This window comes from Empidonax traillii, unplaced genomic scaffold (genome assembly GCF_003031625.1).
Source record: "Empidonax traillii isolate 1590-97213 ecotype Southwest subspecies unplaced genomic scaffold, ASM303162v1 scaffold5:size3517227, whole genome shotgun sequence".
Taxonomy (NCBI): domain Eukaryota; kingdom Metazoa; phylum Chordata; class Aves; order Passeriformes; family Tyrannidae; genus Empidonax; species Empidonax traillii.
Window position 1 is genome coordinate 1,061,586 of NW_020955198.1, and position 12,661 is coordinate 1,074,246.

General features: G+C 60.1%; 1 protein-coding gene across 1 annotated transcript; it reads left to right on the top strand.

Annotated features, from left to right (window-relative positions):
• The first annotated feature begins 869 nt into the window (after nt 1-869).
• Nucleotides 870-11,766, top strand: IHH (Indian hedgehog signaling molecule). Its single transcript, XM_027879033.1, has 3 exons — nt 870-1,172; nt 6,364-6,625; nt 9,646-11,766. The coding sequence occupies exons 1-3, from the start codon at nt 870-872 to the stop codon at nt 10,305-10,307; spliced, it is 1,227 nt and encodes a 408-aa protein (XP_027734834.1). The 3' UTR covers nt 10,308-11,766.
• The last annotated feature ends 895 nt before the right edge of the window (nt 11,767-12,661 follow it).

The window sequence follows — 12,661 nt, forward strand, 5'->3', positions numbered from 1 at the left end:
AATCCTGTTGTGGAAATATCGGGCCTCCCTGGAAACAATGGGGAGCGAGAATATTGTGGTTAAATTTCAACCAGCTGCCTCCCTGCTCTGTTTGATCCCCGCCCGCAGGCCCGGGCCCCTGGCGAGCAGGCGGCGCGGCGGGGGCCGGAGCCCCGGGGGTGCCACCCCGCGCCCACTCCACCGCGAGGGAGCCCCCGCGGGTCGCACCGCGAAGGGGGGTGAAGGGTGTGCGGCGGCCCGGGCGCGCCTCCGGGCGGCAGCGGGGTTGCCCCGGGGGGCAGGTGTCGGCGGGCACTCCCGACGGGGTGGGCTGCGGGGCTCGGCAGGGGGGAGGAGGCTGCGGACGGCCCGGGGCAGGTTCCACGGGGAGGAGGCGAGAGAGGGAGGGCGCTGGGAGGCTGGGACACGGGCAGGGTGCGGTCCTGGCGGTTCCCGGTCCCGGATCTCTTCAATTTCCCCTCTCACTCCTGCCCGGGGAGCGGAGGCAGCGGCGGCTCCGGCTCCGGCTCCAGCCCCGCCGCGCTGACCGCCGAGGCGCAAACCGCGGAGGGCTCCGGCAGCGCCGAGCCCCGCGCCCCGCAAGCTGCCGCTTGCCTGCCAAAACAAACGGCCCTTCGCTATTTATTGCCGCCGCCGAGCCACAGCAGCTCAGAGCCGGCCGACGCCTGCCCGCCGCATCGGGCAGCCGGAGCGCACCCGCGCCGGGCAGCCGCCGCGCCCCGCCGCCGCCGACACCGGCACCGGCACCTGCCCGCCGGCTGCGCGCCGCATGGGGAGCCCCGGGGCGGGCGGCGGGAGCGACGGCCGAGCCTAGCGGGGACCGCGGAGCCGCCGGTGCCCCGGGCCGCCCCGGGGCCGCCGGGCGCGCCATGAAGCCGGCGCGGCTGCTGCTGCTGCTGAGCGGGTGCGCGCTGCTGCTGGCGCCGGCCGTGCGCGGCTGCGGGCCGGGCAGGGTGGTGGGCAGCCGCCGCCGCCCGCCCCGCAAGCTCATCCCGCTCGCCTACAAACAGTTCAGCCCCAACGTCCCCGAGAAGACGTTGGGGGCCAGCGGCCGCTACGAGGGCAAGATCGCGCGTAACTCGGAGCGCTTCAAGGAGCTCACGCCCAACTACAACCCCGACATCATCTTCAAGGACGAAGAGAATACCGGCGCCGACCGGCTTATGACCCAGGTACGGCCCCACCGCCGCCCGCTTTTACCCCCGCGCCGGGCATCTGCGGGCATCGGGGGCTGCTTCGGAGCGCCCTGCTCCCCACTGTCCGGGGGCAGTGCGACCAGCAGCACCCGACGCTGCGGCTTCCCTGCCCTGCCCTGGGCATCTCGGTGTCCGGCCCGGACTGCCTGCTGTGCAGCGAGTGCATCTCCCTTCTCCGGGCTCTGCAAAGCTCTGCCCCTTCGGTTGCGTTGTGCACGTCGGACAGCACGCTGCTCTTTGGAAAGGCAGCACCCTGCTCCCGCGGCCGCCAGCACCCTGTCCTCCCAGATGGCAGCAGCTTTCCCCACTGCCCCTCGGAGCCTGTGGCACCTATGTCTGGCTGCACCCCGAGATGTGCCCTTTTGCCTCCCGAGCTGGCACCCTGCAATGGTGCCCCCTAACCCATGTCCCACTAGCCCCCGAGCTAGCAGCACTGTGCCCTCCAAACTGGCATCAGCCTGTCCTGGTGCCCCCGAGCAATGACACACTACTCCCGATCCAGCAGCATCCTCCCACATTCCCCCAATCCAGCAGAGCTGTGCCGTGCTGTTCCCTGGTCGGGCAGCGCCCTGTCCCGCTGCACCCATCTTGCCCTTGCCTCTCTGCTCTGCCTACTCACTGGCAGAGCAGGCAGCCTGCCTGTTGGATCCGAGGGACAGAGCCTGGTGTGCTGGCAGGCAGGAGAGTAGGCTCCAGGAGTGCTCTTGCTGACCTTGTCCCCAGTCTGACACTGAAACCCTCAGTGCCCCCTCTTTCCTGCATGTCTTGGGTGGGATGGTGAAGGGTGCTCGATGGGGACAATGTGCTGCACTGAGGGATGGGGACAACCTGTTACTGCAGTCAGCTTACAAAGTGCCCTGGGCCAGCGGGAAGGAGGTGGGGGGGAGATGACACAGAGGACGGCAGAGAAGGGAGGGTGATGCTGGACGAAGGTTACTCCGTGTTTTAATATTGCCAAGAGAATGCCTGAGGGTTTCAGGAATGCAGATAAGGAGCCGCACGGCCTTGCTAAGAAACCTGGCCACCAGCTTCAGCACTGGGTTACAGCCCGAGTGAGCTCCTGGGGAAAGTAGGGGGGAGCTGGTGCTGCCCCTCTGAGTACTGCACTCCCCGGTCAGGGGCTGGTGGGTGAGCGTGGGTGGCTGGGATGGCAGGCCCTGAGAAAGGCTCTGACTGGGGTTTCTGACTGAGGTGTTGATAACATTGGGAAGAGAAGCTGCTTGCGTGCTGGCTTGACAGCTCTGAAACCCCTGTGTCCTGGGAGCAGGTCCTTTAGGGCAGGGACTATGTCCCAAGGTGGTTTTCAGGCTGGGAGGATCCCCTGCAAGGCATCACCAATGCTGAGGAGTTGCACAAATTGTGGTTGCTGGTGACTAGAGCCCCAGGGTTAGGCTGGAGTCCTCCTCTGGGGAACAGCTTTAGGGATACTTGAGGAAGCAGTGAGCTCCTCTGGTCCATGCATCAGAGAAGTAGGTGACATCATATTGCTTGAGTTGGAGGCAGGAGAGTGCTTCTGGCTGTGTTGTCTCGAGAGTGCTCCCACCACCTGCCTTAACCCAGCCATTGCCCCTCGGCACCCCTGGGAAAGGGAGAGCTCCATGTGCCACCTGCCAGCCTAACATTTCCCACTCTACTGCTAGAATTGGCAGAGTACCTGGAAGCTCCCTGGTCTTCTTGGAGTGTCCAAATGAGGGTTCTTACTCCAGCAGGGTCCCTGGTCACCACACATGAATGCCCAGATGGGTACCACCGTGCCTTGGGCAGCTCTGCAGGGAATTGTTCCCTTTGCTATGGAGGCAGCATGATTTCTAGTAGCTTGCTGCCATTCCCACAGCCTTTTGGGCTTGTCCTATGGCCCCTGACTGTGGCAGATGCCCCCAGACATGGGAAATCTGGCTCTGGCACCATGTCCTGTGTTGCTATGGGTTGGGAAAGGCCATTGACCCAACTCCTTGTCCCTTCCCCCAGTGCACTGGCTTTTACTGCTGTTGACTCACTTCAAACCTGTTTTCTTTCCCCAAGTCCAAGGGTCTGGGTGTCCCAGGCAGCCGGAAGATGCCGCCTGCTTAGAGGAGTGGGTAGTGCTGCTCTCTGCCCGCCTTTCCTTTATCGTTTCATCTTCCTCAAGAATTCCAGTGTGTTTGCTCTCACTGGTCCCACTCGGAGGTGCTGAGATAAGGCTGGAGGCAGAGCATGCCTCACCTCTCCCCAGCAGCCTGGCCCAGGAATGTCTTGGGTCCCCTGCCCCCATGGAGTCCCAACCCTAAGCCTCTCCCTACCCCAACCATCACTCCTTGAAGCCACTGTTTGTCCAACTGGCTTGGAGACCATGGTGCCAGACCTTGCAGTGGTGAAGAATTTCTCATGGAGACCTTGGGATAGGACTTTTGGCTTCCTTTGGGAGAAACCTCATTTCAGGAGGAGATGCTAGTAAGACTCCTCCTGGCCAGGCTCTGGACATGGGGGAAGCTGTGACAAGCACACTCCATTCACAACACCTCTGCTGAGACTGTGGTCACACCTGAGTGTCCTACATACCTCCCCTGAGATGTATCTGAGGTCCCTTCTGACTGCGCCCCATCTTGGAGCTCTGCTGTTCCTTCCAGACCTTCTGCCTTCCCTGAAGAGGTTTGGTTTGCCCCACAGGACACAGTTCTGTCCCCAGTCTGAACATGAGAAGGGAGATGCAAAGTTTGGGCCACGAGTAGAACTTCTCTGCTCAGCCCAGCCCAACATCCCCAGGGTGTTCACCATGATATGTATGGGACAACAGAGCCACCAGCTCAATGTGGTCTTATGGGGCTCCATTCTACATGTGACCCGGGGGTGCCCGGTCATCTGCATTACTACAGGGACAAGATGTGCCCTCCCTGCAGCCACCATCAAACACAGAGCCTGTGGACAGCCCATGCCTATGGGTTTCTTGGTCCCTGCCTACCTGTCTGTGCCAGCAGCAGAGCTCCTGGGCAGGCAGCGCCCATCCCTACCTTCTTCCTGCTGCCCATGCCTGCTCCCTGACCATTGCTGCCTGCTCCCTGACCATTGCTGCCTGCTCCTTGCCCATCCCTCTACATCCCTGTCCTTTGTTGTATTCTCTCTGCTTCCTGTGCCTGCTCCCTGTCCATCCCCACCTGCTCACCCTTGCCTGTCATTGTTTGCTCCGTAGTAATTTTTGCTCATCCCTGCCTGGTCCCTCCTCATAGTTGCTTCCTCCCTACCCATCGATGGCCGTTCCTTGTCCGCCCTGCCAACCCGTGCCTGTTCCCCACCCGTTACTACCTGTTCCCTCACCGACCTGCATGTGCCTGCCTGGTCCTTGTCCATTGGTTCTTGCTCCCTGCCCGTCCCTGCCGGTTCCTGCCCGTGCTCTGACACCTGCTGGCCACCGATGGCACCGGCCGAGGCTCTGCCTGACGCTATTCCTGCTTAGGGGAAAAGGCTTGGAGGGTCTCCGTGTTTCTGTGAGGGCAGAGTGCCCCTGGAGGACAGAAGGGCTGGCAGCGAGGGCAGGAGGGGTGCCCAGAGCAGAGTGCTGGCGCGGGAGTGGCAAGGGGATGCCTGAGTGATGGCTGGCAGATGCAGGGGGGCATTGCATTGCCTCCAGTGTTGAACCCCCTTACTGCGGGGTCTCAGTGGAGGTGGGGTCTTTGGGAGCAGCTTGTGCCATGTGCCAAGTGGCACCACGGTGGTGCTGGATGGGGACAAAAGTCAGTCCCCTCCCTCTTCCTCCTCCCCTCACCTAGCAAACTGTTTGTCCAGCACCTTCCTGGCTTATCTCCCCACACCCAGGGAGCTGTGGGATGACGGCAGACCTCATGTGGGGCAAAGGCCTGCCTGGCACTGCCCTTCCCAGGGCCTGGACCCTGCCAAGTGCAAACGAGTTTCCCCAAGAGCAGCAGCACCCACCTTCCCGGGATGAGAGCAGGTGCTTGGGGATAGGATGATAGCCTACGTTTTGGGGAGTGAAGCTCCCTACAGAAGCAGTGCTGAGGCATTTTTGAGTCCAAGGATGTAGCCAGCATCAAGTTTTAAAGCTCTGGCTCATGCTTACTGTGGTTGTCCCAGTGACCTATGACATACCATGCTGGGGGAGTCCCAATATTGAGCTGGGCATCATGCGAAAACATCTCCAGGTGTGGCTGTTTTTTAAGCTGCTGTCCAGCCATTTCACTTAATGCTTCCCAGAACTGGCCTTGTGCATGGCAATGAATGCTTTATCCTTTGCCCTGATTTTATGGGACTCCTCAGGACCTCACAGCATCTCGTTTCCAGGCTGCATAACCCTAGTCCGTTCACCTGGGTTTCTATAGAAGCTCCCATATTGCTTTTTCTACACTTTTTCTGTCTCTCCTCCATCCTTTTAGAAGGAGGGCAAGTGACCAGAAGTGGGGGCCTGTACTTATGCAAGTCAAGCACATGTTGTGTTGGACCCTCCCTGACCTTCAGAGGCAGCTGGGGGATGTGGGGCAGTGCAGAATGAGGCTGGGAGGACTGCAGCACAGGCATTTGGGAATGGCAATCCCTCTGCTTGCTGGAGAGCATCACCACGTGAGGCAGGGTACTCACCTTGCTTGAGTGGCCTCTCTGAGCACCAGATCTGGTTCTTTAAAGATTTGCTGCTGTTTGTTCCTCAGCCCAGGCTTTTTACTCCCCCTGTCGTGGGCAGAGGTGAAGAGGGCTTCACTCCACATCCTTTCTGCTCCAGCACAACAGAGCAGGTTTGGCATTTCCCATGTGAGCAGAGGATGAAGCTGTGAAGCAGTCCATTGCTCTGTCCTTGTTACTCAGTACTTGAGGAGTCATACCAAGCACAGCTGTTCTGAGGACTGGCCATTGTTTCATTTGTGCCTGGGGACCCTGGGACATCTTCCCAGCCAGGACGCAGCGGGATTGAAGCTCCTGCATTCTCCTCCTTCCCCAGGTGGAAACCCCTGTTGTGTGCACACCCCTCTGCCAAACTGGAGTATCAGGCACTGCAGGGAGTCTGGAGGGCATGGGCTAGACAAGGCGCCTCAGTTTCTTAGATCTTACTCTGCTGGACCAGTCCCCAGTGGGCCTGAGGGCCCAAAGATGCTTAATGGAAGCATGGTGGGATACAACCTGCCAACCAGGCAGCTAACCCCTCCCTCCAAAAAACTTTTACTGACTCTGTCCCTCTGCCCTGCAGCGCTGCAAGGACCGCTTGAACTCCCTGGCCATCTCTGTCATGAATCAGTGGCCAGGGGTGAAGCTGAGGGTGACGGAGGGCTGGGATGAGGATGGGCACCACTCAGAGGAGTCGCTGCATTACGAGGGCCGAGCTGTGGACATCACAACCTCGGACAGGGACCGCAACAAGTACGGCATGCTGGCTCGCCTGGCTGTGGAGGCTGGCTTTGACTGGGTCTACTACGAGTCCAAAGCACACATCCACTGCTCTGTCAAGTCAGGTAAGACAGGGGTAGGGGGCAGTGAGCAGGGCCAGGGGCCTGACCTCCTCTTGCAGCATGCCTGGGGATCTTGGCTGGCTGGGTGACGTGCTCCTGCAGGGGGTGCTGGCTCTTGCAACCTAATTTCCCTATCTAGGGCAGACAGTCAGGTGGGGACTGAGTCACACACCTGTGGCCAGCAGTGCCATGGGGCAAATTCCCCATCTGGCTCCCACAGACTTATATCCTGACCCATTCTCTCTACTCCCCTCCTTTTCTCGGCCCACATCCCCTTCTTCCCCAGCTTGTTCGCCCAATCTACACATCACATCTGTCTCCATGCCTCTGCCCTTGCAGTCCCTTAGTGCCCATGCTCAGCCTTATTCAGCCCTGCCCTCCTCCACTGCTGCCTGCTCTCAAGCTTCTGCTGTTGCAGCAGCATCTGTCCAGCCTTGCCTAGCCATGGATGGGGTCAGGAACACCCAGGCAGGAGCGGGCAAGGGTACCCTGGTATCAGCTTTTCGCTGTGCAGCACCATCTGCGGAGGGGAGCAGAGCTGGGTGGTGCTGTGAGGGGCGCTAACATCGCTGGTGGCGTTTGCTTTCCTCCGTGCAGTGCATGGTGGGCAAGGAGGGAGCTGCTCTCAGCTGCCCGTGGCCAGGAGGGGATTACGTAGTGTGGGAGGTCCCCCCAGCCAGGGGAGAAGCAGCTCTGCCCGGGATGCTGCTCTCGGCGGAGCGGCCTCGCTGGCTGCGGGCTGCAGAGGGCAGCAGCGCCCCGCGCACGGCACCGGCCACCGCCGCGAGGGGGCCGTGCCACTGCCCGTGTCGCGACAAGCTGGGGAGGGCTGTGCCTGTGCGTGGGCTTGCGTGGACACAGAGGCAGCCTCGGCGGCCGCACGCACTCCCGTGCCGCAGAGCCGTGCCTGCAGGCGGAGCCCTTGCCCACGCAGGCACAGAGGGCTGTGCCAGCACACGCACACCCACACCAGTGCCCACGTGTTCCCGTGTGCCACACGCTGTGCCACGGCTGTGCCGGGGCTGGTGTGCCGGTGCTGCTCCGCGCCTCTTGTCCCCGGGCTCGGCTCCCACCGCACTCTGCCTGCCCTAGCCCGCAGCCAGCGGCTCGACATCCCCAGACGCCAGCCTGGCCCCCCGCGCTGACCCGCTCCCCCGTGCTGATGCCAGGACGGGCACAACACCAGCCGGCGATGGAAGTGGGGCGACCGCACCGCGGAGAGGGAGTGATGCGCCCCCGAAGAAGAGGGACAAAACGTGGGCGAAGGACCAGGGCTTCCGTGCCCTGTGGCACCCTGTGGGGCTGACCAGAGGAGTGGGGCCAGGCTCTGAAGCAAGGACCATGACCCCAGAGCCTTGGGGCTGGCCAGAGGAGTGTAGCTGTGCCCCTGGAGAAGGACAGAGGCTCTCAATCCTGAGATGTCCCCCTGGACCAACCAAAGAGGGATGCCATGACCTCATGCCCTGAGGCCCTGAAGGGCTTCTAGAGGCTGGTCATATACCCCTCACTTTGCAACAGCTCCTCAGGGCTCTGGATCCCCCATATTTATCCTCAAGGCATGGGGAAACCAAGGGTGCATTGTGGAGGCTGTAGGGTACACATCCTGATTCCCCCAGAACTGTGTACAGAGGGCAGCCGGGCTGCCCCTGCCTCTTAGTAAATGTCTTTTATTTTTGTATGGATTGCCCCATAACCTGTTTGATGTATTCTGTCTCCTCGGGTCCTCCCGTTCACCCTCTGTGCCGAGCACCTATGTCCTCCACTTCTGCCAGATGCACCTCTCACCCTTCTGCAACCCTTCCCACAGCTCTGCTTCCTGCCAGGGAATGCAGGGTGCAGGATTTGGGACCTGGCCTTCCAGGGCAAGGACAGGGCAGACACTGCACCTCATCTGAGCAATAAACAGATTCTGTCCCAGAGATGGATGCCTCTCTTCATGGGCCTGGGGGCTGGGATTTGGCTCTGCCCGAAGCTGGGGAGTGATGGGGGCAGTGCTACTGGGGTTGGAACACTCAGGGATTAGATGAGGGTGCTGGGAGAGGGTCCTGAGAAGGGCTTAGAACTCAAGGATGGAACTATGCAAGGCTAGAGCAGGACCTTAAGGTGAGATGCTGGTGGGAGGGCATCATACAGACACTAAGATGGGGGTTGCTGGGACTTGGGGGAACAGGGCTGCTGGGGTAGATAATCACCATTTCTTGGGAAGCCAGGGTTCTCTGCTAAATGCCAGGATGGGCCCCTTGCTGCATCTTTTCATCTGGGGAAGGGTAGGACCTCTGTGCCACCATGCCAGAAGACAAGCCCCAGAGAGTTTGGGTCCTTTACCCTGTGGCAGAGAAACCCTGCCAAGGAGGCTGGTGACTTTTGCTGATGATGGCCACAGGTTGTGACAACTCCCTGGAATCTAGAGAAGGGGGGGAGGCTGGCATAAGTGGTGCAGGGTTGAGCAGGTGGTAGAAGGGAGCAAGCTGCAGCATGGGGTGGAGTGGTGCTGCAGTGCTGGGGAAGGGCACTGCATCGTGCACTGTTCCTTGTAGCAGCCTCACAGGTGGTACTCGGGACCAGCACTGCAAGGAACGGGGGTGCTGTGTGTATGGAGACTGAGACCAGGCACTCTGCTCCTCAGCCTGCCACTGCTCAGGGCTCTGCCACTGCTTTTTCAAGTTTCAGGTGCCCCCTGGCACTGACTGTCTTGCACATTTGGACCTGTGGTTTTGTCCCACTTCCCCTGCCAGGTGGGTTCTGGGACCTGGCTCTTTAGAGCAGACCCAGTGCCCTGAGACCATGCTGGAACCCCCAAGTGTCACCTCAAGTGACATGGTGGCTGGGGACCAGATGCCTAGGGGGGCTGGATGGGTGGCTGGGGTTGTGTAGGGGACACACTCACATTTGTGATGCCAGGACAAGGTTATCCCTGGGTGGGCAAAGCTGGGCATCCTGTGAAGGTGTCTATGCCTTGTGGAAGGGTGATGCCGAGGGTCTGGCTAACAGGTAACCCTCCTGTCCTCTCTCTCCCTGCGCAGAGCACTCGGCCGCTGCGAAGACAGGGGGCTGCTTTCCTGGGCGGGCACTGGCAACGCTGGAGGACGGTGCCCAGACTCCACTGTGGGCACTGCGCCCGGGCCAGCGAGTGCTGGCAATGGACGGGTCGGGCAGGCCCACCTACAGTGACTTCTTGGCTTTCCTGGACAAGGAGCCCCGTGCCCTCACCACCTTCCATGTCATCGAGACACAGGAGCCACCCCGGCGCCTGGTCCTGACACCCACCCACCTGCTCTTTGTGGCGGAGAACGCTTCAGCACCGACCACTCACTTCCGCCCCATCTTTGCCAGCCTTGTGCGCCCTGGACATTTCGTGCTTGTGGCAGCAGGGGGAAGCAGCTTGCAGCCTGCCAAAGTGGTGGGGGTGCGGGACCGGAGGGACATGGGAGCCTATGCCCCTCTGACACGCCACGGGACGCTGGTGGTGGATGGTGTGGTGGCCTCCTGCTTCGCCCTGGTGCAGGAGCAACAGCTGGCGCAGCTGGCCTTCTGGCCACTCCGGCTCTACCACAGCCTGGTGGGGTGGCCAGGGGCACAGGGAGATGGTGTGCACTGGTACTCAGGGCTGCTCTACCGCCTGGGCAGGCTGCTCCTGCCCCCCGACAGCTTCCACCCACTGGGGGTACCCCGGGCAGAGAGCTGAGGGTGCGCCACAGCCGCAGCCAGCACTGCTGGTGGAGGTGGTGGCCGCAGGGTGACTCACTGGGGGCTAGCACCCCCTCCCAAACCTGGGTGCCCATGGGGACCTGCCTCCAGCCCCGCCTTCATGGAGTACAGCCACCTCCTGGTCAGGGGGCACCGAGGCTCCCCAGCTTGCCTACTCCATGCTCACCCCCCCACTCTTCACCCCCTGTTCCTAGGGGTGGGGGGTAGGCATGAAGGGCTTCCCCTGGGACAGGGGGTGTGCCCCAGCTGGATCCACATGCTGCTATGTGTGTGTGTGTGTGTGTGTGTGTGTGTGTGTGATGTGTGTGTGCATGGGCTGAATTAGCTAATGATGGAGGTCTGATCAAGGAGTGGGAGCTGGAAGAAGAGAGAGCCCTGGATACTCCTCTAGGAGTCCTAGACAGTCTGCACCCAGTGCAGAGGCTTTGGGAGAGGGGCCTTAGGCCTATTTGCTAGGCAGCCTGGGTGGGAAGGGCAGGCAATGCTATTTCTACCTCTGGGACATGGTAGATGGGAAGAGGGTGATACAGGTATTGTGACAGCTCTGTCATCAGAGCTCTGTCTTGGTAACACAAGTGCCACTGGGGAGTGGGGATGACGAGCTCTGCCCAAAGCGAGCACTGTAGCCACCCAGTCATGCCCATGGAACTGCTGTGACAGCATGGGGAGCTCCAGCTGGAAAGAGGAGGCTGCAGAGGCAAGCACATAGGCCAGAACGGGCAGGAGGGTGCAAGTGTCAGCCAGGTATGGGCACACACTGGTAGGGGTGGAGAGAGTAAGGCTGCAGCCCCAGTCTTCTGGAGTCTGGGGAAAGAAAGTGGCAGGGAAGAAAGCAGTTGCTCCCTTGCCTTCCCAGCATCCTGCCTGAGTTGGCTTAGCCAAAAAGCCTTTTCCACTGCAAAGCTAAAAAAACTCCTCAATCTTCAGACCCTGCCTGGCCTGACGTCCACAACCCACCAAGTACCCCAAAGCCTCAGGGTAACTCATTGCTGCTCGCCCACTCCCAGCACCTGCAGGGGGTCAGAGCTGTGGCCACAGTTACCCCCCTCCAAATCTTAGCTGGAGCCTCAGCTTTTCCTAGCTAGGAAAAGCTCCACATTAGCAGAGGCAAGAGGGATAAGGGGGGCTGTGACCCACGTTCCCCCTGCGGCATCACGCATCTTTATTTATTTATCTGCTCTTTGTATGTACCATAGAGGCAGCATGGGCGCATGCAGGCTGAGATGGGAGTGGTGGGGGGAAAGTTGTCTGGTTGGGGGGGGGGGGTGTTTTGGTTTTTTTTTTAAACAAAAAGCAGAAATTATTTAAAGATTATTTTAAAGCACAGCTTTTTTGGTGATTGTTGTCCAGGACAAAGTGAGGGAGTGCGAGAATGGCCGACAGCAGGTGTATTTTTGTCTCTTCACTGGATGCACCTTTCCTGGTTTGGGACACAGCCCAATAAATCCATCATCTCCCAGGTGGGAGCTCTGAGCTCTGGAGTGGAGAGGGCAGGCAGGGGTCAGGGATGCTTAATGTGCCCGTCATAGCTGGAGGCTGTGGGATTAACCCAGGGTACGTAGGACCAAACTGTTACTGAGGCCACCTGGAAACTAGAGCAAGTGGGGTAGGATGTAATAGGTATCACCAACACAGAACTACAAGGACACCTCTCCATCCCAGTCTGGACCCATCACCCCAGCACCTGTTCATGCTGGGACACCTTTCCCTACCATTCCCATCATCACTAAACCCACTAACCCAGTGCTACCAGAAAAGATGGACTCCATACTCTGTAGACAGGGTTTCCAATGTCACTAATGCTAGTCACTGCTGACTGTTCCCTCACCCTCTGCCAGCCCTTTCACCCCTCTAGCACATCCCCATGCCAGCAGAAGGGAAGACCTCCAGCCAGCACCCCACAGTGCATCCCCATATCCATCCCACCCACACACCCTTCTGTGCACCCCCTGCCCCATTTCCAAGCTGCCCTGCCTTGATATCTTGGGTGGGGCTGGTAGCTTGGGGTCTCCCCGAGGCTTTCCTGGGACCCCACAGCATGGCAAGTGCTAAGCAATTCCACAGCAGGCTGTCAGTGAAGGCCCTCATCACCATGGCTAATTTAAGGGCACTGTGAGGCGGCTGAGCTAATTTAATTAGGTTCTTATTACAGAGAAGGACAAATTGGTCCCCAGGGGGGCCATGGGGTCAGGTTTTTGAGAGGTGCTTTATGGAGTGAAATTTCAATCAAGTTGTCATCGCAGACCGGGAGCTGGAGGCAGAGGATTCGTAGGGAGAGGATATGCTCTTTGTAGGGCCTGGTGGTGGTGTGGGGCAAGCATCTCCAGGCCC

Excerpts from the sequence above, each read along its gene's own strand:
- IHH (XM_027879033.1), top strand. The coding sequence starts at position 870 with ATGAAGCCGGCGCGGCTGCTGCTGCTGCTGAGCGGGTGCGCGCTGCTG. Across the intron at positions 1,173-6,363 it reads CCGACCGGCTTATGACCCAG|CGCTGCAAGGACCGCTTGAA; the intron begins GTACGGCCCCAC and ends TCTGCCCTGCAG. Across the intron at positions 6,626-9,645 it reads CCACTGCTCTGTCAAGTCAG|AGCACTCGGCCGCTGCGAAG; the intron begins GTAAGACAGGGG and ends CTCCCTGCGCAG.